Genomic DNA, 25,522 nt, shown 5'->3' on the forward strand with positions numbered 1-25,522 from the left:
TTAAGGCCAACAGGCCCAACGCGATTTTTAAGGACACATGTGCGTATGGGACCCCCCGGTTGGAGCTATTGTTTACACCGAACGGCGGACTCGATCTTTCTTCAGTCTCCATCCCTCGCGAGTCGCGACCAAAATAAAAAAGTCGTAAATATTCTCTCGCTCTCCGGTATTCTTCGCAGGAAGCGGGGACGGCGGGGGCGATCTCCATTTCCTCTCTGAGAGCAGGAGAAGCCCCTGCGATCGAGAGAGGAAACGAGGGAGATCGAGAGGAATGCTTGAGGAGATCTCAATCGGAGCGAGGGAAAGGAAGGGAACGGCGGCGGAGGAAAGGGGCCACCTTCTGCCTCCTTCCTCTTCCTGGGTCGATTCGTGATCTTGGCAAAGAGAAATAAAAGGGGCCTCCTTTTACTTCTGGATTTCTAGGGTTTTGTTCGATCTGGGGTCTGTTGTGTGGGGGGATGGATCCTGGTCTTCTGGATGATATCATAAGGCGGCTGCTGGAAGCGAGGGGGATTCGGCCGGGGAAGCAGGTGCAGCTCTCGGAGGCGGAGATCCGGCAGCTCTGCGTCGTGTCCAGGGACATCTTCTTGCAGCAGCCCAATCTTCTTGAGCTTGAGGCCCCCATCAAGATTTGCGGTAAATCTTATAAATCCCTCTCGATGATTCTTGAACGGGGTTTGTGTCAAAATTGTTTCACGATTATGGATTTTGGTTGGTTGTCGATGTCGGTGGGGAAGGATGGGACCTGGATGAATCAGCGAATGCCGTGATTAGATAAATTTGCTCCACTGCGATGTTGAAGGCAACGGGCGTTGAAAACATTGGGGCTCTTCAATCTAAAAAGTTGCTTATTTTTCTGTTTCTGGGTTATTGATTTTTGATATTTCTTGATCTGGGTTTCTTCCGTAATGGCTTCTTGGGAATAGGTTTTGTTTGGTTATTGGTGTCGGTGGGGAAATGTTGGGACTTTGATGAACCAGTGAATGTTGTGATGAGATGCTTGTTTTTCTTTTGTCTATTATCTGAATGTTTGAATGCGTGGTTGGAGACAGGATATGGGATTCCCAGTGCAAAATATTACGGTCCGTTTGGTATTCATTTTGCTTTCTCGTTTTCTTTTCAGAAACCCAAGAATAAAAATGAACTAGACTGAACAGCATGTATGACGAAACCCTTTCGTTATCAGAATTGTTTGTGAAATCCATAGAGATTTTGGTAGCAAGGATTTATCTATCTCAAACAAAAGAGTGAAATTAAAATCAAGGAATAGCGGAAGTTTTGTGCAAATGCTATCTTCAACATCAATTCCCACGTGGCATTCCACTATTTTGTAGAGAAAAAAAAATCACGAAAACAACACCAATGTCCAACAGGCCCTTGCAGATTATCCTTTACTTGGGTTACTAATATTGTTAGAGCTTTCTGCAAAGTGAAACTCTGGTTGCAAAGTCTTTATTGTCGTTGTCTGTCTCTGATGCTTGCAAAACGCAACAGTTTCTCCATTGTTATGTAATAGATAAAGGTAACTAAAAGAAATTTGGAATACTGTTCAATTTTAGTAACCCAGCATATCGTCAGTTCTGTGCATTCTCAGACCCATGTAGGTTCTTTAATGTCAATCATATATTAATTTTTTATTCTATATTGAAGCATATATTAAATTTTTATTCTATATTGATGCATCGTAGGTTTCATTATATGGTATGCTGCAAAATATTGTAACTAATAATTTTCTTTCATTGTATGTGGGCAGAAATACAATGTGTAGACTCAAAATTTTCAAGAATGTAGTCTTAGAGCTAGAGAAAGATGAATCTTCTTCTGCCAAATCAAGTGAAAAATCTAAACTTGTAAACAAGAAAGAGATTCTTCTTGGAGGAACATATGCATGTAGTTTGTAGACCTAAAATGAAGGTGTCTTGAATGGTTCTGTGAAGTATCTGGTGATACTGGGAAAGCTAATATATATAATAAAACCTGAAATTTAGTCTTATGTGGTTCATGAGGAGATGGAACTAGAGCATTTTGTTTTCGAGGACAATAGATGAGAAATATTTTTCTAGTATTGACTTTATACACAGCGAGACAGCTATGGTGTGCTTTTTGAAGTTATGTTTGTTGTCAGATGTCAGAAAACCCAAATGGTGAAACATAAATAAATGATCTTGGTATATTGAAAAATATTTTTTAAGTTCCCTTTTTAGTTCCTTGATTTTCTTTTAATGCCTGACCTGAAAATTCCCCATGGAAAAGACATTTTTAATCAATGTTATTGATCTCTAGTTAAGATACATTATCTATTTTTGATTTGAATGATGCTAACTTTACAAGCTTTTGTTGTTTGTCTGCTTTTATTAGAGAGAATAGCAGGCATGAAACTATGTTATTGCAACTTACATTTATTTACTCGTGATGGAAGAATGTTACTTTGATTTTCAGTGAAGAGCTTATTAGGAGAGGACAAAAAACATTGCAAAGTTATCACAATCCTCAGCTAGGAACTGTGATCTCAGACGTTAATGACCATAGAGCAATGTTTTTGGACTTTTCACATGGCTTATGCTAATAGGTTTTCCTGTATTATCTGTAGTATCATGTGTGGTAATGCATGGTTTGGTAATATGCATGGAAGGATGAAGGAAGTGCTTGTGAGGGAGTGCATGAAATGCACAAGGAGGGGTAGGCCTAAAATGACATGGGTGGAGATAGCCTAGGAGATGAAAAGGTTTTATGTTTGTTTTGTTTTGTTTTTATCTCTGTTTATGCATACTTTAATAGATTTTTCTCGGTATAACTCAACTAGCTTACATTTTATTTTAACTCTTTCAATGTAAGCAAACGGATCAGGTTTCTGCATGTTCAGCTAGATAGTTGCATGGATTGGAAGACAGAAATAACATTAGTCTTGCAATTTTCATGATATTTGCTTAGTTCCAATTCATAAAAGCCGGAATCTTCAACCAAGGTTGCCATGCCAATTCTAGAGCCACAACTCAACTCTTGCACCGTGCTCATAACACCTGCATGTCTTCTTTAGATTAAGTGTTCATCTTAACCATTATTTTGTTATGAGCTGGACATGCTTCTCATAACATATATAATGGAGTTAATAGATCATCCATGTATTGTCATAAGCTTGGTATTTGTGTTGACCTATATGTTTTTGCTATCAATTTAATGACTTTTATCCTATAATCCTACAAGTCTGCCACCTTGGAGGCACCAATATTCATGCATATCTATGGTAAAAAACTTTGAGATTGCATGAGAACTATGTAATAGCTGTAGTTCAATATATGGACATGCATATGAAATGCTTATATAAAGTTGCACATGTTTTGCCTTATATTATACATGTGCTCCACAATAGAACTAAGAATTTCATAACTTTATATTTGAATGAGCAGTGGTGTTGTACTTTTAGGAAATTTCATGTGATAGCAACCATGTTGACTTTTTCCCTATTTTGTGTCATAGATATTATCTTTTATAATGTATTCCTTACTTGCCCGTTCGTGCCTGTTAAGGATCAACATGTAACATACCCTGATTTGCAACAGATTTAGTATTAATTGGGCGTTATCATCTTAGTTTTGTCGTATCATCAAATTATGTGGTGAGGTTAACCAGGATGTTCGGAGTGTCTAACAATTTTTCAGATATCTTGGAGACTTATTGCCTATTGATCAACTTAGTTGTTTCTGTATCAAGTGACCACTAAATGAATGGCTTTTCAAATAATGGAGAAAGAGGCTTGCATTGATCTATATCATGAATCTGTCAGAACCATTGAGATTTTGGTTTACATTTTCTTTTTAGCATGTGTAGATTGTGATAAGTTGTGTGGTATGTGAAGGAAAGTTTCTAAACTAGGATGCTGTACCATCTTTGGAATCTCCTAAGAAACTTGCTCCTGCACGTGCTTCTTAAGTGATCCATTTTCTAACATTTTTTAGGAATTCTCTTCCATGCACCTACACCTGAATCTGCTCTTGACCAGTTTTCACTTCCACACTTGTTTCTGCTTGAAGCAATGTGGAACATCAACTTGGATGGCTTGTGATGCATTTTGGCACTCAGCCTGAGTTACTGAACATTAAGGCCGTATTCTTAAATATTAGGCATACAGGACAATGATTAGACACATTAAATAATTTAAACAGAAACGAACATCCATAAATTGTACTTATTGGGTTAGATCATAAATATGGCACTATTAACTAGTGTTTTATGACCATAAGGGGTTAACTATGTGAATCGTACTGATGGATAAGCCATTACCTGTAACCTATATACGCCCTCAAATTTATAGTCTACCTCAGCCTAGGTCTTCTTCTACCTATTTTCTTAATTCTGACTTCTAGGCAAAATTGGAATAACCCTTATTCATAAGGATTGTTGGCAAAATGTTATTATATGCATTTAGATTCTTACTGATTACCAGATGAAATGAAATAATTTGTGTATTGCTAATTCTCATCTGGTTGTTTTCATAAAATTGTATTCAATTTAGTTGTAATATAAAACAGTCTTTGGTTGATAGATTGTTGGTATTATGAAATTAGTTCTATGTTTGAATTTAGTGTTTAGTTGTATTAAGTACTACGTTGCTGGTCAAAAGTATTATTTTGGTATTGGTATTCTTACATGCATTTTTTAACGTGTTACTAATTAACATGTTAATATATGTTACATCTCCAGTAGAATTTCATTTGGTAGGCTAAGATATCGTATTATATAATCAGTTCTTAGTTTTATTGTTTAAGAAAAGTTGCATTCTATACTTTTAAATGGAGTTTCCAGCGATCATAAATGGCAGTTCGATTATGATTCAATTCAATCCGACCCTTGTTTGATTTGAATCATATGACCTAACCATCTCACTTGTTTTTTTATGACTTTCCCATTAATTGGTCCTAATGCTAGACTCCCTCTGATGTACCTCATCTTGAACTTTATTATTCATCACCTTGATTATTTTTAGCTAGCAAACAAGTTACCGTTGGGAGGTATGATCTCATGCGCTTTGCTTTACTTAAGATCCTTTAGCATTCTCATTAGCTTCTTTTTTTATGTGCTGAGCTATTGTTGTAGGATATTTTTAATTTGCATCTATAAAATGCACATATTCACATATTCCGCCTTGGGAATTTTATCAAATTTCACTTTATGATTGCAGTTGTTCTTGTTCATGGTAAGTTGACATTCTGTTTTAACTTAATCAGTTGTGGAGAACTCCAGAGAGAAAATTTCAGGAATACTCATTGCTTGCAAATAGTTTGGTCTAGTCATTAATTGGGTTTGGGAAATTTGGCATAATGGTTTCTTTGGGGTCTCAGGTGATATTCATGGCCAGTATTCTGATCTCCTAAGGCTTTTTGAATATGGCGGATTTCCACCTGAAGCCAACTACCTGTTCTTAGGGGATTATGTGGATCGAGGAAAGCAAAGTCTTGAGACAATATGCCTCCTTTTGGCATATAAAATTAAATACCCTGAGAACTTTTTCCTCTTGAGGGGGAATCATGAATGTGCGTCTATAAACCGCATATATGGGTTTTATGATGAATGTAAGCGCAGATTCAATGTGAGGCTGTGGAAAGTCTTCACAGATTGTTTTAACTGTCTGCCTGTCGCAGCTCTCATTGATGAAAAAATTCTTTGTATGCACGGGGGTCTTTCTCCAGACTTGACTAATTTGGATCAAATAAGAAACCTGGCTCGCCCTACTGATGTGCCGGACACTGGTTTGCTTTGTGATCTTCTTTGGTCAGATCCAAGTAAGGACATTCAGGGGTGGGGTATGAATGACAGAGGGGTTTCATACACATTTGGCCCTGATAAGGTGACTGAGTTCCTTCAAAAACATGATCTCGACCTCATTTGTCGTGCTCATCAGGTTATAAATGCTTATTTCTTTTGTTTATTTTGCTGGTGCTGAAGTAAGTTCACTCTTTTAATTCAAAATACTTCTTGTACCAGGTGGTGGAAGATGGATATGAATTCTTTGCTAACAGGCAACTTGTGACAATATTCTCGGCACCAAACTACTGTGGGGAATTTGACAATGCGGGTGCCATGATGAATGTAGATGATACTCTGATGTGTTCTTTCCAAATATTAAAGCCTGCGGAGAAGAAGACAATGTTCAACTTTGGAAGCACAACTACAGCGAAAACTGGAACACCTCCACCTGGAGTCAAGGTTAGTGCAACTTTTCATGAAATACCTGAACACTTTCTGTATTTTTTTCCCCTCTCCCTAGTCTGACTTGTTTTTGTCCTGCAACCAGTTGTCAGCCATTATCTTTATGTCATGAACTCAATTCAGTGTCTTCATGCCATGCATCTGTAATTAAGGTTTTAGGTCCCGCTGGTTTTAAATCCCGGCGGGACGGGGTGCATTCAGGCTGTCTCGTCCCATTCCTTTGAGAAAATGGGACTAGGATAGGGTCGGGACTCCGAAACCCAAAGAAGAAGAGAAAAGAAAGAAAAGAAGGAAAGATGAAGAAAAAGAAAAAGTGAAAGGAAGGAAAAGAAGAAAAAGGAAAGAAGGAAGAAAGGAAAGAGAAAGAAGAAAAAGGAAAAAAGAAATAAAGGAAATGATAAGAAAAAGGAAAGGAAAGGAAAGAAAGGAAGGTAGAAAAAAAAGAAAGAAAGGAAAGAAGGAAAAGAAAGGAGAGAGAGACTGAGGTGTTCTATTGAGATTCATGGCCGGGACCACTGCCAGGACAGGGTGGGACAGTAGGATGTCATGTTCAATGGAGAAACTGGGACACCCCCATCTTAGGGGATTTAAAACCTTGTCTGCAATGATCAAAAAATAACTTATAAAACATGAATCTTGAGGTTTGGGATACCAGATGTGGAAGTAGAAAAGATTTAAATGAGTATTTTAAATTTTGGCTATAGATATAGTTAATTATGACAAAGGAGACACCTTTTTTTTTCACAATGGCCCTATCAAGTACTGCTGATAAAATCACTAATGATAAAATCTGATCTGGCTAAGGTCTACTGGTAGGAAAAGCACCTGATGCAGATGAGGATCTCTAAGCTCTGATTATCTGAATTATGACAAACGAGACACCATTTCTTTCACAATGGCCCTATCAAGTACTGCTGATAGAATCTGATCTGGCTAACGTTTACTGGTAGGAAAAGCACCTGATGAGGATCTCTAAGCTCTGATTATCTGAATTGCATGGGAAACTTGCCGAAGTATCTACCGGCAATCCGTTGCAGGTCCATCAACTATCTCTATAGAACACTGGGTTAGTGGATTCTGTTTGGTATCTACTTATATAAGGTGGGATCTATCAATATACCGCATAATTTTTGCACTTGAATGCATAATAAGGGACTTCTAGAACACCAACTAATTAACTTGTGGGGGATTTTTATTTTCTTGTTGGGCTGTCCAAAAGATGTGCCAACTTATCGACATCAAATAAGAGGATTTGCACCATCCCTTGGAAGTGTTTTGGCATCATGTGTTTACCTTATTTTATCTGAAAGATATGGTGATCTGCATTATCCTCAGGAAGGTCAGTTCCTTTTACCTAAGCTGGGAACCACTCAAAACCCATAACTTTTTCCTCTCAATGATTGAAATTTTATATGGCTATTCAATTATGATAATTAGATTTGAAAATTTTCATGTACATGCCTAGATAATAGATCATTAAGCCTCAATATTATTCAATGCTTTATTATCGACTCTTCTGTTTTGGTTATATATATATATATATATATATATATATATATATATATATATATATATATATATATATATATATATATATATTTATACTTGTATGTAGGCTGTGTTTGTAGGTGTCTATTCCCAGAATGATTACTTTTTTGTGTTTTCTTTCATGCCATCATTTTCAAAGTTTGTATTTGACATTTTTCTTACGTCTGGCTGTTAAAAATAGGATGTTAGAAAAGGCTGGAAAGGGAGGAAGTCAAAAAATATGAGTTCAGAATATGTGATGCAGTCATTTTACATTCTTGTAACATCCAACATCATAAAAGCTTAATTTGCTCTGCCAAATAATTTAACAGAATTACATAGAAAGGTCCATTGTACCAGTACGTACTACCCTCTATACCAGGTGTACCTACCATACTAGTACCAACTGATGCGCAGTATGGGGGATAATACCGAGTGTTGGTACATGCCTAATCAACCCCATTTCCATCTCTATGTTTTATTCGACTAGAAAGAATCCTAGTCTATCGAGGAAGTAATAATAGATATGCCAATTATATTAATCTCATCGCCTAAATTTCCAAGGGGTTTGGGTGCTCATGCTCCTATCTTGCCTGCTTCGGATGTTAATTTAAGTAATAAAGATTGGTTCGGTTGGCACTTTATCGATATGATCCTGCTAGCAGAGGTTCCTATGTGCTCGTTTAACCTACTTGAAAAAGATGGGAATTCCAACTCATCTAAGTTGATGGCAATATCGATACTATACCAATAGAGTACTGGTACAGGTCCGATACTAAGATTGTGAACCTTGTAACAAAGTATATAAATACCCACCATATTACAATCAATATCATGATTTTAGAATGCACTGCCCCATTGTGTCCTGCACTCGTGCATCCACTTGATCTTTCATTTAACATCTTTGCCTGTTGGATTGTATATTCTGAAGAAGCTCCATAACCAAATAGATAATTCACTCTAATTTCCTCTTATTAATTCTGACCTTTCTGTGAGCAGTCTTTTCTTGGGGCAAAGGCTTGAGAATGGGCGATCATGGTGGATGCACTGCAATCTGCTATCAAGAGCTGACCCAGGGCTCTTTCAAGGAAGTCTGAGCCTGACATTCCGCCAGCGTTGCTGAATTTTGTTCCTGGAACAGGATAGCTGGCATGCAACACGCCTTGATCTCTATGTACATTAGTTATGGGATTAGCTTGTGTTAATTGTCTCATCAGTTTCACTTTAAAGAGCCATGTGTCATCCTGGGAAATTCTCCCATCCTTCGGAATACCAAGTCTGTTGAAGAAATTAGGACTAATATATAGTCTTGGATAATGTAATAACTGATATTGCTTTGTAGACTTCAGTAAATTAGGACTTGTGAGGGCAACCCAGGGGACGACTATCTTCTCACATTACTTCTTGGCGTTGTCTTTTGCATGGGTCAGCTGTTCATTGCGTATTATCAGTGGCATCATAGGGTAACGGTTGTGCCAAGCTGCCACCTTGGCATGCTGTGTTTCACTCTCATACACAGCAAATGAGTGCCATCCTGAGTTCAGCCTTCATTTGCACCTGCCGGCATGCTGCATCTTGGGTACTGGCATTCAGAAAAGTGACAGTATGGTGGATGAACAGAATCCAGCTGCGGCGCACACGTTGGAATGGTGAAGGAAGTGAGCGGTGCAAGATTATGTAGCTATGTCTATCGCTTATGATGTCAAGTATTGTCAAAATTGGGCTGTGAAAAACTAATAGGATTTAAAATATGCTTCTGCCACCAGAAATTTGGTTCCAACGTAGAACAGGCTGTTCGCTTTCATTTGCTCCAGCGATTAGATTTGATCTCGTCATCAGCCTGCCTTTGTTCCCAATTCCTTATCAGCATGGAGTTGCAGACTTTGTATTATAGGTTGATGTTCCTGGTAATTTGGTATTTCAGTGTGGGTTTGGGTGGGCAGTCCAGTTCCGCGTAGAAATTTTTAGCATCGTTGGTTGCAGGTTTTAGTTAGGTTGGTCCCAAGTAATACAATCTGGCTGTGATTTCAGTGTGGGTTTGGGTGGGCAGTCCAGTTCCGGGTAGAAATTTTTAGCATCGTTAGTTGCAGGTTTTAGTTAGGTTGGTCCCAAGTAATACAATCTGGCTGTGAGCCGCCAGACAAAATAAAACGTCTGGCTGCTAGAAACAGAGATCTACAGAAGAGGGAGAGAATAGATTTGTCCAACTCGTTAGTTCGCCTTTAGTTTAACCATTTCGAGTTGGCCGATGAATAAGAGACATCAAATTCCCCCGTGATGTATAGCTGCGTTTGGGACACCTCTAATATAGCTATATGACTAGTCAACAAACCATGTCACCTTTTTTTTTTTTTGTTTTTTTTTGTTTTATTTGCTGCTGCCTATGCTTTGTGGTACAGGAAGGTTGGTCCTTCGTTAGCCAATCCTTTAAATTGCATGCAACTGCAGCAAGGCCTTCTTGCCATGTAAGCAGCCGTGCAAAGGAATATTCGAGTTTGCGATTTGAGGCCCGTGTCATTATGCTGGGGGCTTTTCTTTAGCGCAAAAGGGGGAGGTGAATTAACATATTAATGAATTAAATGTGTACAAATGATGTATGATACAGAAATGCGGGGAGCCACTGGCAGGGATGCGATCGAGCCAAGTTAAATAGCTAGAGGCCCAAGTTCAATTTAATTCAAAATACTCAGGCTCAAAATCCAATTTTGGATTGGTCGAGCCTTAATATCCAAATTTGAACCGATTCGATAAAAAAAATAATATTCGAGTGGAACTGTGGAACCGACCTCCTCTCGCTTGGGAGAGGGTTACAACTTTCACGCGGAAGATGGATTCTCTCCTCTCTACTCTTCCTTTGTTCGGGTGCCTGTGCTTGCATGGATCTTTATGGTATATAAAACTATGTTTTAAAATGGCCGTCAACCGTCACCAGTTGCAAGTTATTTTAAAACAAAAATCAATGAGATATAAAATATCTTCCAAAAAAAAATGAAATATAGAGTAATTTGCAGGCATATGAGAATGCTAGTACTATAATATTATCAGGCAATGCCTTGAATTTTAATAATTATATTACTATATAGATATTAGAATGATGACGGCTGGTTATTGTTGTGTGCAATGAAGAGGAAAGCTATTTAATAAATGCAAGAGAAGAGAATATTGGGATGGCTCGCACCTTCCTCCGCCGCGTCACTTAATCCTCCTCCTTGATACTGTGTCATGCGAATTTTAGAAAGAAGTTCTCCAACAAGGAATATATAGGGGAATATTACCATGGCAAAATATGGAAAGCTACTATGATGCGAGCTCGACATGGAAAGATTGTACCAAAAAACGGAATTCCCTGCCCTCCGCCGTGAGCGCTCTGACGTGGGCGAGGTCTTGCCGGGAGGGGGTGAATGGGTACGGGGAAGGAGTTGAGAATATTCCGCTGGCACCCACCCTCCTCCTGCGTGTTTATTTAAAACCTCACCGATGCCCTTGTCTCATTTGCCTCGATCTCCTTCTCGTTCCCTCTTCTCTCTCAAACACACGAACTCTCGCTCTTACTCTCTCTGTAACCGCATTCTTTATCGATAAGAGACGAGCCGATCGGTCACCATGGCGAGGGAGCAGCTCCAGGTGCTGGACGCTTTGGACGCGGCGAAGACGCAATGGTACCACTTCACGGCCATCGTGGTCGCCGGCATGGGATTCTTCACCGACGCTTACGACCTCTTCTGCATCTCCCTCGTCACCAAGCTCCTCGGTCGCATCCACTACCACGTCGAAGGCTCCCCGACACCCGGATCCCTCCCCCCCAACGTATCCGCCGCCGTCACGGCGTCGCCTTCTGCGGCACCCTCTCCGGCCAGCTCTTCTTCGGCTGGCTCGGCGACAAGATGGGACGCAAGCGGGTCTACGGCATGACGCTTATGCTCATGGTCCTCACCTCCATCGCCTCCGGGCTCTCCTTCGGCCACACCCCCAAGTCTGTCATGGCCACCCTCTGCTTCTTCCGCTTCTGGCTCGGCTTCGGCATCGGCGGCGACTACCCCCTCTCCGCCACCATCATGTCCGAGTACGCCAGCAAGAAGACCCGCGGGGCATTCATCGCCGCCGTCTTTGCCATGCAGGGTATCGGCATCCTCGCCGGTGGCACGGTCGCCATCATCGTCTCTGCCGCCTTCAAGCACTGCTTCCCTGCCCCCTCCTACGCCGTCGACCCCGTAGCCTCCACCGTCCCCCAGGCCGATTTCGTCTGGCGCATAGTTCTCATGTTCGGCGCCATCCCGGCGGCGCTCACCTACTACTGGCGGATGAAGATGCCGGAGACCGCCCGCTACACTGCCCTCGTCGTCAGGAACGCCAAGAAGGCGGCCGCCGACATGTCCAGGGTACTTCAAGTCCAGCTTCAGGAGGAGCAGCCCAAGGTCGATCAGATGACCGGCCAGCAAGCCAACAGCTTCGGCCTCTTCTCCAAAGAATTCTTGCCTCGCCATGGCCTCCACCTTCTCGGCACCTCCTCCACCTGGTTCCTCCTCGACATTGCCTTCTACAGCCAGAACCTCTTCCAAAAAGACATATTTAGCGCCATCGGATGGATCCCCAAGGCCGCCTCCATGAACGCTCTGGAAGAAAACTTGGTGCGATCGTGGGCTCGTTCGGCTTTCTATACTTATCCCAGAGCTCAGACCCAGCCAAAACCGACCATGGGTACTCTACTGGCATTGGTGTCAGGAACTCCCTCTTCGTGCTTGCAGCCTGCAACCTCCTGGGGCTTTTCTTAACCTTCCTGGTGCCCGAGTCCAAGGGGAAGTCTTTGGAGGAGATTTCCAGCGAGAACGAAGGCAGCGCCCCAGCGGCAGAATCCAATATGGGTGTCGGTTACAGTAGGGCTGTCGCTGCGGTCTAGTTGCCTGCTGAATTTGTTCTAGTTCTGCTGCTGAAGATTGTTAGAATTTATAAGCTAGACATGTTTGTCTTTGTCTCTTTAGCTTGTTAATGTTTGTCTCTTTGGCTTCTATGGTTCATAAACTTGAACTTTCTTGGTTGGAAAGAATTTATTTCTCACGATAGAAAGGCTTGCAAAATTGTAGTGATTTGTTAAAACTGATTTAACTGAATTTTTTCCCCACAATACACTGGTGCAATTGATGGTTTATGAAATACTTGTGGATTGTAACAGGATTGCTGTTATTGTGGGATAATTGAAATCTGATTGCTCTGTGTGGAAGTGCTCAAGCAGCCTGAGGAATGTACTTTTGAAGAGAGAAAAACAGCGATGGAGACTTGGAGTACTGTAGTTACCAAACTCTGGCTTCCACTCTCTGCTTGCCTGTTGCCAATGGCTTTCGGCTGTCTTGAGTACCAAGCAGAGCAAGAACAAATGCATCCACCGAAAAAATTTTATTGCAAGAACTGGGTTCGCTCTCATAATGGAATTCCCTTTTCTCTGACCCTCCATTCAGATTTCAGAGATAATTAATTAACCCTGTTTGTGAATTGATCTGCTAGATGGAGCAAGCCCAGGTCAAGTCATCTTAGCCGAGGCGCATAAACCCAGGCCTGACTCCTGAGCTGAGCCTAAAGCCAGCCTCAAAAGATATTCACTGGAACACAACCCAAGAAACGGACCGCCCCAGGCCCATCTTAGCCCAAGCCCGGCGTGAAGCCAGGTTTCCCAAAGCCTGCGATGAACTTTAAAAAAACAAACCGGGGCCCCTGCCCCCTGCTTATTTAATGTTGACCAGAACTACATGGGACTGAAGGGAGGCCGGCTCGGTCTGAATGGCAAAATGGCAGGGTCTGGCGACAACAGCGCAGATGATCCCTAAGGATTGTGATACAAGGTCCGCATGAATCGTAGGCTGTTAATTTGAGTTAAATTTTTCCCTGCAGACTTTCCACAAGGAAACATGGCACATTGGATTAGAGTAACCATATTAACAGGACAAAACACATCAATTATTTTTTTTAAAAACCCCTTTCTATGTTCGAAGACGGGCTTAAGCATGGAAAGACAAGTTGAGCGGAGCTCTGGAGGATTATCAGCTTCAACATACGTACGCAGCTGATTACAATCCAACCATACGGTTGTATCGCCCCAAAGTTACCATTCTCTAGGACAACCGTGTCAAATATAGTTTCATGCACGAAAGCACCCGCAAGCTTAAGGGCGAGAGGACAGAAGACAACAGAATCTTACAACAGCACTAAATCAGAGAGTATTTGTAAACCACCAAAACTTCAAACGAATAGCAGCATTACAAATCATACAATGGACCTTTCCCCCATCCTACAATACAATTGTCACCCCTTTTCTGAAAACTAGTCTTTGTACGCGCTCACATCTTCATATCTCCACTAACATTGCCAATAGCTGCTCCCCAGCACATCTCTAGCACTCGCAACAGAACAATTCCAACAAAGATCACTCAACCCACAAAGTCACGCAGCATCTGACTTCCAAAGTGCCTCATCTGCTGCTGCTGCTGCTGCTGCTGCTGCTGTCCGCCCTCTTGCCTGAGGCCCAGCGTGAGAGACACCGCTCCAAGTCCTCCAATATCCATAGCACTCTGGTACGTTCCGAAGCTTATCAAGTTCCCATCCATGCTCGTCTGCATCCCACACTCGTCAATCCTTGATCGCTTCTCGTAATGCCACTGCTCCATACTCCGGGAACCCTCATCATTCAAAAGAGGCTCCATAGAGGAACAATGCAATGGCCTGCTACACCCGGATTCTGGCCTTTGCTCGTTAGAAGGTCGCCCTGCATCATCCATGGGCAGCTTGTTAGCATTGTTTCTGTTGCCAGAGTTGAGGTCCGCTCCTTTCATTCCTTTGGTTTCAAGCATGTGGATCTCTTCAACCATTGGCTTCCATAGCCGTACCCGAGCATTAATGAACCAGTTGGAAACCTGCACGAAGGTGAAGCCCCAGATGTAAGGGAAATGTAAGCAGGTGTCAGAGAAGGAATTCTGTCACATTATCAGAGTGAAGCCACCCCAGCCTGCACCTTGCAGCCATAAGGGTGAATGCATGGTTGCTCATTTGTGCTGCAGAGACCATGTCGATGATGCGAAACTAAGAACTACGATATGCAAATTACATCAGCACTGATGAAATTTAAATGCGTCTGGTCTCTCCCATGCAGGCCTCTGATAGTATTGGCCACAAGAGAGCTGCATGGTGAGGGCCACAAAGGATCCATGCTCTATCAGATGATGAGTCCGTAGCCCATCACTCTGATTAAGGTCCTGCCCCCATCACAAAGTAGCAAAGCATGAACAGTACACCGATTCCCAGTCCCCTCTTCTCCATACATGCAAGGTTATCATGTGTCAGGTTTTGTCCACATTGGATTTTATGCGTCAAACTTTGACCAGACCAACAGCAGCTGCCAGAGTCGACACTGGTCAGAGTTTGACTCCTATATCCTGGTTCCTCACGTGTGTTGTGAATCAAACCAACTTAACAACAGCCATGGGTCAGACAAGCAGTTTACAGTCATAAATTAAGTGGGGCCAAAAAGTGGCACATTTCCTGCCATGAATGAAGTCCGGGTCCCATTTCCTGCCATAAACCTAGATTGATTCAATGGATCAAACCAAATTCAGTAAAACCTAGGAAGGCCGGGAAACAGAATCGAACTCACCCTAACTTCATCAGACCTTCAAAATTCCAGGCTAAAAATTTATAACATCCAACCTTTCCCATTGGATTAAAACCTAGACCTGCAATACAAGTAGACCAACCCTCCAACTCAGCCAGCTCCGAAGCTGGTTGCAGGTGACATCAGTGCTGGGATTCATTCATATCGCCCACCTAACAGTATTCACAAGAGAGAAGGATCGGCTCTGAGAGAGTTACCTGGTTCCGTGACAGGCCAGTTTGGGTCGCTAACATGTGCTTGTCCGTATCCGTCGGGTACCTGGAGACACCGAACATACAATGAGCTGTCTCTTTCCCACCCAAAACACCATGCAAGCATTGATGATGGTAATAGTATATGGTAATAGTATATGGGTGAACCAAAGGAAGCAATAGAAAAATCAAAAATTTACAAAACAATGCGATATTAACATTTCTCTTTTTTTCTTTCTTTCTTTTTGAAACAAGGGAGGGCAAAGTAGCCCCCCACAGATTTCATCAAGAGAATGAAATTAGTTACATAGCAAGGTAATAATAGACATAAGAAGAGTAGAAGGAATGAATGAAGAAGACATTAACAGCCAGTGGAGTGACTCACGGATGAAGGAAATGATCGAACAACCAGGCCCTCAAAACAGCCACAGCACGCTCCGGTAGGCCTCTCTGAGGCCTCCACACAGGCTGATTCTGACCCACAAAACCTAAGCTGTTCTCACCTGCCTTTTGCTCGAGGACGCTCTGATTGATGTGTTTCAACTTTGGCGTCATTTCACCTCTACTCGAACTGGGTGATGACATGAGCTCCTCGCCCAGAACTTTGCTTATGTGTCGGAGCTGATCGGATATAGCATTTCTTATGCACCGGAAGTGCTTTGAGACAGTCTTGAGGGCTAATGAAGCATAGGGTGTAGCAGATCTGAGGCCTGCTACAGATTCAAAAGCAGTGACCACCATTTGCACTTGTTGGTGGTATTGCTTGTACCGTCTGCATACCTTCGCAAAAAATTGAATAGCGTGTCTAAGCCAGTTAGATTCTAAATTAATTGCATCAACTGATTGCAATGCATTTTGCAGCCCAAGATAACAAAAATAGTGCGCATGAGAGAGAGAGAGAGAGAGAGAGAAAGCGCGCGAGCGCAACTCCACATTAAATATGCATGCAGGAGCTCCCAAAAATATAAATAATTGAAACACCATATAGATTTTGACCAACACCACGTGTCGTCACTATCTCAAATATTATAAGATAAAGGAGATTAAATATTCCAATCAACAATAACAATAGAGCTGACATGATGATCTGCATGGCATCTTAAGAACCATATACGATACAGTTGACCGGTGGAACAAAATATTTCGAAACACAGTTTAGTCCTCTTACATTCTGCAACTGCCTGCAGATCAACCAAGAATTCCTTTACGAGCAAATTTCAATCAAACTACAAAGTTTGATTGGCATCTTGAGATGTAAACTTCTCTGGTTCTCCTAAGTATTGCAAGCAACGTGTTTATGATACAAATGAAAGCATAGTCCTGAAGCATAACTATAAATTTCCTTAAAAAATCATAACTATGTTAAAGCAAGCTTACGCTAAGTATCATAAAAACATCTCGGAGATTTTCACTAAAAAGTTATTAACAAACAAGCATGAGCACAGTGAAATCTAACAAGAACCAATAGTCGCTATGATTTATCATCTCTACCATTATCTTTTTTGAGCAAATCATGGCAGCTACCTCACATTTTATCTCTACCATAGTTATAAATGCTTCTTTGTCATTCTTGACCTTAAGAGCAAATTTTCATTCAAAGAAAACCGATCTTTAGAACCTCCAGCCAGCTTTCATTATGACAATATTATCTTTTCACATACTTCCAGGTATACCTAATCTTCTACAACAAGTGTCTCTTCTCGTCTCCGGGCCAGAAGACAATATTATACCAGTTAATTCTCCATCAATTCCACCTCTGCTAATGCAATTCATAAGCTTACATCCCAGGACTTTGTCTCTTTTTCCTTTTTCAGTTTCCAGAGCAAACATCAGCCATCTTCCATTACTGTTTTCTTGTCTATGTCTGTCTTACCCACTTCTCCATGTAGCCAAACCAGCATTCTCAACTCAGCCATGCCCATTTTAAAAATTAACAAATTTTCTAGGCATATTCTACTAGCAACTTGAGATATTAACTTCCATTTAAACTGCATACTAAATTGCTAATGTTTTGTTGTTAGAATAAGTAAACAAATGAGCATAAGTTAACTAGCGCCCTTACCAGATTCACCAGCGCCCAAAAACAGATGAAATCAATGTTTTAAATTCTCTGCCCCCAATGAAAAAGATATCACATGATAAAGAGGGTTACATTTAGCTACATGCTTTTGCATCGCAAGATAAATCACCCACATGATGGCAATCAACCTTACACCATGGAAATTTAGCACATTAACAAACAATACTGGTGAACCAAAACTTACCATCTCTAATAACAGCATTTTATTTAATAGATCATTACTGCAAGAAATTTCAAGAGATTTGAATTGATATTTTAATTTTTAAGTTACACTGAAGAACTGGAATCAGTCAAGAGATCAGAAGTGTATATGAGACCAGTACTTCATGCAAAAATTTTCAAAAGTACCCATGAAAAGTTATGCAAAAACTGGTTGACTACAATATGAACAAGCCTGCTCTATTGCATCATCAAAAGCCCCTTTTTGTTTTAATTTTTTTTGAACACTCACTATCATCATTGGTAAACCAACCATAGTCAATTCATAACGAATATTAGATCATTTTAGGCTTTGTTCCAATCTAATATGGAACAAAATACAATATTGAATGCGCCATGTCATACTTAGAACTCGAAAAAACAAGCATGGCTTTATATTTTTTCCACCTTTGTTACTAACTTCACAAGTAAAAATACTAGTGAAACCTGGAGTAAAAATCATTTTCTGAACTACTGACTGGAGCAAAGGGCCAAATACCACTCCTATGTAAAAGGTTCGGAATTCATGATAAATTTCAAAACCTAACCTGTGGAGATTATTTATACTTTATCATAGCAAATTCTTGCTGAAGCATTTCTCACACCACGGGCAAAAAACTTGAATGCATAAACTGTTAAAACAAATTTCAATTTCAATTGTCAAACCATACAACAGAATGTACCCAGCTTTCAAATGTCATTACATGGTACAACGGTCAAGTCGATATTTTGTTACTGGGGTTTGACTGGACCAAGTACAATTTCACCATGCCATATAAATTTGCACTTAGCTCATCAACTTGCATCAGAAATGCCAAGTTGTCAGCTCATATCTCTGGTGACTTACTAAGAAAAGGCAAGCATAAATGACGAACACTGTACCCAGCATTTATAAGGCCTGTCTAGTACAACTTCACATCAATAATTTAATTTTCGTTCATGAAAATAAATTTTTGGAGCTTTTACTCTAATAATCTTTTCATAGGAACAAACTTCTTCAGTAACCATAGAGCACAAAGAAGTTGAGGTACCTAAAAAGGGACACATTGCTCACTTAACTAATTAATCTCATGGCGAACATAAATAGCTATCTCATATCTTCCACCCGACCTATGTAAAATACATTAAATTTCACAGAAAGCCAGCTTGAATATCTATTATTCTTAGCACGGCATCATGTGTTCACTTTGGAGATGCAAAATTGAAGAACATAAAGTCAAATAACCTTTTGAGATGGCAACCTTGCTTGCTAGAAAGGTCTTTATATTAAGAAATACAGTCACAAATTTTGTTTCAGAAGAATGGCATGCAAATTCAGTTATCTTTAATCAATAACTTAAAACAATCGGTCGCAATAGCAATTACAACATTTGATCACTAAAGAATTTCAACACAGCTTTAAGCTTCTCTAGAAGCATAAACAATTTAATGATGCTATCAGAATCCTAAAACTGAAAGGTCAAGATGCTTCCAAGAAACAAAAAAAGTCAGTTTGATGGTATGGTACCGTAAGTGCAGTTTTGAGTTTTATCACTTCTTTGGATTTTCTATTATTTCCAAAGTTATTCATATGTCAAATGAATGCCCGTACTATTTTAATAATCATAAATATGCAATGGCAAAATGTGATTTCTTGTCTACCTTCATGTCTTATAATACAGTTGCAGCGTAAAAAAAAAAAATTGTGAGATCCCACAAAAGTGAAGTTTTGAAAATTTAGCTTCTGGTGTGCACTTCCTTTTTTCTAGCTATGTAAAAATTGATTATTTTGCAGTTGCTACTCCGATTGAACTACATCAGTCATCTTCATCATGCTTAAGACAGGCTGCATGGATAAGAAAATATATAAATCTACATTGAGATAACAACCATCATGCTCCATGTATAAGAAAAGATAGTTCATGTCCCAAAGAGAGACATGCTTATATATTTCCAAGCAAGGATAAACCACGATTTATAATCTTAACGATGAACAAACTCCAGTCTAAAAAATAAATAATGAAATTTTTAAAAAGACCCCATCAAGGAAACTCTTTCGCCCCATTATTGAGTTTGCATTGTGAAGCCATCTTCACTAATCAACGCTACAAGGTCCTCATCTGGTGTCGCCTTCATAAAATGCATACTGTATTAAGTTTGCATTGCAATATCTTTCTAGAGCTCTTCTAACTAATAATTAAAATATCAAAACCATTTGCAAGACAGAAAAATTGGACTGCATCAGGGTCAAATTTGAAACGGTTCATTTGTAATATGGCAGCTAAAAAGTTACAGCCTTGTTCTCTTTGAAATAGTTAAGTGCCACAATTGTAGTGCTGAGCATTAAAGCAACTAAAAAATTGCATTACTCGAAGTTTTATTAGAATTCCCATAAACATAGTATATGGGTATGGAAAAATTAATATTCAGATCTGGTGGAGCTTATGGCTGTGAGAAGGCAAAAAATATCTACTCGCTTGAATGCTTCTGCCTTAAGATATATATTAGCTTAAACTGCAAAAAATGGAGGCTTGCTGGAAATTAACTGGCGGAACTTTAAACAAAGGCTCTAAAAATTGTTTCAGAATTTGACTGAAGGCTTATGGAGGATCACATGTTTGCCAAAAACTTTTGAAAAGCCTAATTCTAATAGTGAAAGTTGGGATGTATACAAGGACTGAACACAGCATGAGAGAACTTAATGATACCGAACTGAGGAGTTTAAGGATTTACATTGGATTAAAAATTTAAGATAAAAGGGAAAAGGTACAAGATATCATCAACAAGATATTCAAGAATAATGTGACTGATGTAGAACCATATACCTAATTAGCAAAAGAGTTGCTCCGAGAGTGGAAGAGCTCGGATAGTTGAACAATGGACTAAACACCATGAAAAAGAAGAAAGTATGCCCTATTCATCAAATTGACAAACTAAAGTAAATGATGAGATACACAGATTGTAAAGGTCCTTGTGGTCTAGGAGCACAAGACAAAACATACAAAAATCTTATTTTCCTGAAGAAGTGAAACAAATAACTGTATTATAATTCTAAACACGGTTCACATACCCTTTTGAAAGTTAATCATATTTGTTCCAAATTTTTCTTTACCCAACTTATAACTAAATTACGGCATATGCGTGGTAACATTTGAAAAATCTAAATTTTTGTAGGTAATAAACATATATGCTACCCAAAATAAATGACCAGGCTATCAATTGAAGAGGCCATAGAGTGAAAGAAAGCAAAGACTGGACACATTGAAAAAACTAAGAGAATTGCAGGAATCAAATAATCAACAGCACATCTTAAAATACACTTGGCCTAACACATACTTACATCTATGGTTGTATCTAAATTCAAATAGACCTCTATGTATATCCATACATATATATCACTCACTAAAGTTCAACAATATTTTTTATTGTTTTCTTTTTTTTTCTTTGTAAAATTGGGAGAACCCGTCGACCACTTTAACACTGTTCATCTAACATACTTTTGGGAAAGGATTAACTCACATTTACAGGTCATTTATCAATTTATGAGGCATGGAAGAGAACAAAAAAGATGACTGCCTCTATTAGTTTTAGAAAAAATTGATCCCTAGGGTTGCTACAACATGGATTGTGTCCCCGCCACAGAAAGAAAAAAAACCTACGCATCAACTCAACCTGAAAGATTAAGTAAAAGCTCCATAGTATGGTGGTCATTAAAGTGGGAACCAAATCGTTTTAGATCAATAAACTACATGCTGCTTAATTAATTAAGGTATCTCAAAAATGATCATTCCAATTAAGCGACAGCAATCTGCCTCTGAAGACATTCATATCATCCTTCAATTTGGGGACATGAATAGTAATGCAAAGTCATCTGCCACAGCATATCAATGAAGAGTCCTAAGCACTATAGAAAACGCTTCATATACCGCTGCAACAATGAAAAGTGGAGCATAAAGCCTATGATTTGACATGCAAAAAGAATTAAGCTTACTTCTAACAGACAAATTAAGTAGGAAATTAACAATAATTACCATGCAGTAAATACTGTCAGCGCACATAGTGCAAGCATTCTCATCTCTTATAAGACTAACCTCTTCCAGCATGTACAAGAGTTTCGCTTTCTTCTGCTGGATCTCGGGGCTATGAATTTGAGAAGCCTCCCCACTCGCACCGGCTTCACCACCGCCTTCCATCGAACTATGCAACGAAGACGACGACACCGCCGGATTCCCTCCCCTCCCAGTATTCTCCTTCTCACCGACCTGTGAATCACCATGATCGGCACTCGCGATCTGGCAACTCCCCCCACCCTCATCACGATACTCGAGAAGCTTGGGCCCCGTCGAAGAGCCACAAAATTCATCCATCAGCTGCTGAGCCGGCTTCAAGAACTTGGAGCTCTTCAGAATCGTGGCGTATCCCGTAAAAGGCCCGAGCGGCCCCGCGCCCCTCCGAGCATCCACCGACGAGCTCACGATGCCTTGAAGCGACACCCCATAACCTCTATCACAGATCGAGAACTTGGGGTGCGGGCAGGAGTGCCCGGCTTCATTTGGAAGTCCAAACCTCTCTCCCAACTGCGCCACAGGGAGATCCGCCACCGGGTTGAGGGATAGCGACAGACCTTGCGTCCCTCCCTCGCTTCCAACGGTATTAAATTCCTCTGCAGCCTTACCCCGTGCAAAACCTCCTTCCGCGTTCCATTGCGCAGGCGGACGACTCGCCCACACCGTGTTCGGCTGCTCACCGTAACTGGGCAGCAGCAGAAGCAGTTCATTTCCACCGTCGACCCACGAGCACGGCTGGCCGGGCTCGCGAACGCTTGAGGGTTGGAGAATAGAGGCCAATTCGTGGCCATGGTTGCCCGCGGTGGAGGGAGAGGAGGTGACCACCCCTTGGAGAGCGTGATGGTAGAATTGGGAAGAGGGGAAGTGCAAGTCCCCATACTGCTGTTGGTGGCTCTCTTGGCTCGAAAGCTCGCTGGATGCGTCCCGACACCCCGAGAAGCCGGACTTCGGGTGGCAAACACCGGGTGAGACCAAAGGGTTTGTAATCATATCCGGAGCTCCACTGCCGCCGGCAGCGACAAAGCTCGGAACGATCCAGTCGCAGTTCGGCTGCCCTCGCCAGAGGCACGGGCTCGGGGGATCGCCGGCACGGGCGAGGCTCCCGGACGCTTCATGAAAGCTTGACGGCAGCGGCCCGATCATGGATGCTTCCGCGCCGGCCAACGGTAAATTATGGGCGCGGGCTGACAAGTCCAGCATGGCGGACGCCGGGTCGTAGACGTCCCGGACCTGGGCGAGATCCGGGATTGGATCGGAATTTCGAGTGTTCGTTCCGGGAAATTCGCGATGGGCGGCGGGCGGGCACGGGCTGTGCTGAACCCGGAGCTTTTCGCGGCGGCTTTGTTGAGCGACGTGGAGCTCCGGCCTCAAGCTGTTCATGCCGAGCAGCGATCAAATTCATGTGTGTTGATCTTCCAGCAGCAGCTCTTTTGGTAGGCTCGCGATAATTTTAGATGATGCAGACATCAGTTTTCTTCTGTGAGAAGTAGCATCGAGATGTTCATGTAAACAACAAACAAACGAAGAAGCATGCTGGAAAAGAAGCTGCGAGGATTTCAAGCAAGGAGAGAAGATGAATCGCCGGAGAGAGGAGGCAGAGAGGCCACCAGTAGAAGCGTGAAGGTTATGCCATAACCTAGGCCTACATAAAATGTATAAAATATGCCCAAGAAAAAGGCAGTAGATAGAGAAAGCAAACCAAACTCCCTTCTCGGGTCCTCACTGTCTCCATCTCCATCCATCTTCCACCTATAACCCTCAGTAAAAAAAAAAAAAAAAACTTCTACGTATAACAGTAATTAAATAGTCTCGTATTCCCTTTTATTTTATACATCTTATACCTCGGGCATGCAAAAATATTTACCAGGTACGGTATTTCTTTCTGGTTCCATCCTGTTGGTTTTTACCGCCGTGGAGGGAAGGGATGCCGCGGAATGGGTGGACAGCACGAACCACAGAGCAAAACGCGGAGAATAAACCGCCTTTTCGATAAAGGAAAAGCTAGACCGAAACGAAAAAATTTTGAGGGAACCCCAAAGTTATCCTTCTTTCTTCCAAGCCCCCCATATAATTCGCCGTAACGGTTAACGGCAAAGGCATCCGTGCCGTTAAGTATATGTTCCCAAGTGACGGTGTATTGTTCCTCTCGACAATCACAATTATTGAACGAATCAACGGATAAGATTGCGATCTACCAAATCCGATCGCCGATGACGGAGCGAGCGGAACGAGAAAACCTACGGGATTTCGAGAAACTCGTTGAAAGGGAAGAAAAAAAACCACTTACCTCGCGTCGGCCGGGTTTCGTCGGAGAGTTACGGCTTCCGATAGCTTCGCCGTTACGTTTTACAGCGTGAGTGCCGCCTGGAAAATTTCGCTCCCTCTTTTTCGTACAAAAAACTCTGCTTCCTTTCTTTTTCATATAAATTTCGCTTCCTTTTCTCCGTCCTCGTTTATAAAGGACCGGAAACAAAGCGGAACCGCATTCCGGAAAAGGGCATGTCAGAAAGTAATTATTACGGCCCCGTGCCACTGGCTGCTTACGAAATGAGGTATATGCGAACCGCCCCTCGCAGTCTACTGGATTGACGCAACTGCCACTGATCGCTGTCGTGGTGGCAGTTTTCGGGGACGTGGCATTCAGGGAATGGTTGGAGGACGCCGTGTCTCGTGGGCGAGTTCGAGTGGCCGTACGGTGTCGGGGGAGAAGGTGACGTCAGGACTGGCACCGGGATTACCGGGGCGGTCACCAGAACCCACGCGGGCTTTTTGTTGTTTCCTCCGGCTACCGCCAGATCTTTTGCTTGAGGCGGGAGGGAATGGTTTTGCCGATTACCGATGACGCCGGTGCCATCAGGCCTGCTCCACGTACGGACTTTCTTTTATTTCTTCTCTTTCTCCTTTTTTATTTTAATAATTTATTAAAATCAAGTAAAAAAAATTACTTCAGCAATGACTATAATATACTTATTATTGTTCCTAAAAAGTAAAACGATTATTAAATAATAAGTTTTAGCCCAATTTATATTTATTTTTTTAATTTGATATAAATATATATGATATATTTTTTTATCTCAACAACTCATACTAATTTTGTATGAACATAGAAAAATAGATAAAAATGGGTCTAAAAAAAATTTCTAAAATGATGAACGGCAAAAAAAAAAAACAAAAAAAAAGCCTACTTCTAGGGAAGGCCCTACTCTCCCTCATTTTACTGTTTATGTTATATAATTGTCTCTAATCCATCGCACTGATAATTATACCAAATAATTACTGCATAACCTCCTTCAGTCGCTTTCTGTCGTACATTACTAGTTAACGGTCGTTGGTTTACAACCGGCCTCAATTTCTACTGAAGAATTTGGTAAGACCTGCAAAGAAATCTTCCGTCAGAGAGTAACTCACGGAAATATCTCGGAAATCGAGAAAATTGGGGAATTAGAGTTACTGAAATTAGGATGGTGGGGTTGGGGCAATTAAAGGGAGATAATTGCATTAAATTGCGTGTGGGTTGCAATGATTCGGATACGCGTGCCTCGGAATGTGAGCCGTGTGATTTTAAGTTAAATGGCGAGATCCCGCAGCTACAGCAGATTCTGTAATCTGACATCCA

At 41.2% G+C, this 25,522-nt stretch overlaps 2 protein-coding genes and 1 pseudogene across 5 annotated transcripts; 2 read left to right on the forward strand and 1 right to left on the reverse strand.

The window, feature by feature from the left end:
* Positions 1 to 103: 103 nt before the first annotated feature.
* Positions 104 to 9,134, forward strand: LOC103707017 (serine/threonine-protein phosphatase PP1-like). The gene is made up of 4 exons (XM_008791348.5): positions 104 to 636; positions 5,340 to 5,899; positions 5,983 to 6,204; positions 8,734 to 9,134. Exons 1-4 carry the CDS (start codon positions 459 to 461, stop codon positions 8,755 to 8,757), a joined length of 984 nt encoding a protein of 327 aa, XP_008789570.1. The 5' UTR covers positions 104 to 458; the 3' UTR covers positions 8,758 to 9,134.
* Positions 9,135 to 11,212: 2,078 nt separating this feature from the next.
* Positions 11,213 to 12,746, forward strand: LOC103707033 (low affinity inorganic phosphate transporter 1-like; annotated as a pseudogene).
* A 1,159-nt stretch (positions 12,747 to 13,905) lies between these two features.
* On the reverse strand, positions 13,906 to 24,330 carry LOC103707016 (uncharacterized). Of its 4 annotated transcripts, none has more exons than XM_088706001.2 (5): positions 24,194 to 24,330; positions 21,931 to 23,383; positions 15,968 to 16,362; positions 15,589 to 15,649; positions 13,906 to 14,636 (listed from the first exon to the last, which is right to left on the reverse strand). In XM_088706001.2, exons 2-5 carry the CDS (start codon positions 23,284 to 23,286, stop codon positions 14,154 to 14,156), a joined length of 2,295 nt encoding a protein of 764 aa, XP_088562127.2. In that variant the 5' UTR covers positions 23,287 to 23,383; positions 24,194 to 24,330; the 3' UTR covers positions 13,906 to 14,153. The 4 variants fall into 4 exon arrangements, with proteins under 4 accessions (XP_088562127.2, XP_008789567.3, XP_008789568.3 ...); XM_008791345.6 differs by having other exon boundaries at positions 21,871 to 23,383; positions 24,194 to 24,326; XM_008791346.6 differs by lacking the exon at positions 24,194 to 24,330 and having other exon boundaries at positions 21,931 to 23,690.
* Between the last annotated feature and the right edge of the window lie 1,192 nt (positions 24,331 to 25,522).

This window comes from Phoenix dactylifera, chromosome 10 (assembly GCF_051530095.1).
Source record: "Phoenix dactylifera cultivar Ajwa chromosome 10, Ajwa_hap1_PhDact_Kaust_v1.1, whole genome shotgun sequence".
Lineage (NCBI taxonomy): Eukaryota > Viridiplantae > Streptophyta > Magnoliopsida > Arecales > Arecaceae > Phoenix > Phoenix dactylifera.

What these genes read in the sequence shown, in the direction of transcription:
- LOC103707017 (XM_008791348.5), top strand. Translation starts at nt 459, where the DNA reads ATGGATCCTGGTCTTCTGGATGATATCATAAGGCGGCTGCTGGAAGCG. An exon ending in GGCCCCCATCAAGATTTGCG is followed by an intron (nt 637 to 5,339) that starts GTAAATCTTATA and finishes TTGGGGTCTCAG; the next exon opens with GTGATATTCATGGCCAGTAT. An exon ending in TCATTTGTCGTGCTCATCAG is followed by an intron (nt 5,900 to 5,982) that starts GTTATAAATGCT and finishes TTCTTGTACCAG; the next exon opens with GTGGTGGAAGATGGATATGA.
- LOC103707016 (XM_008791345.6), bottom strand. Translation starts at nt 23,286, where the DNA reads ATGAACAGCTTGAGGCCGGAGCTCCACGTCGCTCAACAAAGCCGCCGC. An exon ending in CTGACAGTATTTACTGCATG is followed by an intron (nt 16,363 to 21,870) that starts GTAATTATTGTT and finishes TTTTTTGCGAAG; the next exon opens with GTATGCAGACGGTACAAGCA. An exon ending in CTGGCCTGTCACGGAACCAG is followed by an intron (nt 14,637 to 15,588) that starts GTAACTCTCTCA and finishes ACCTTCGTGCAG; the next exon opens with GTTTCCAACTGGTTCATTAA.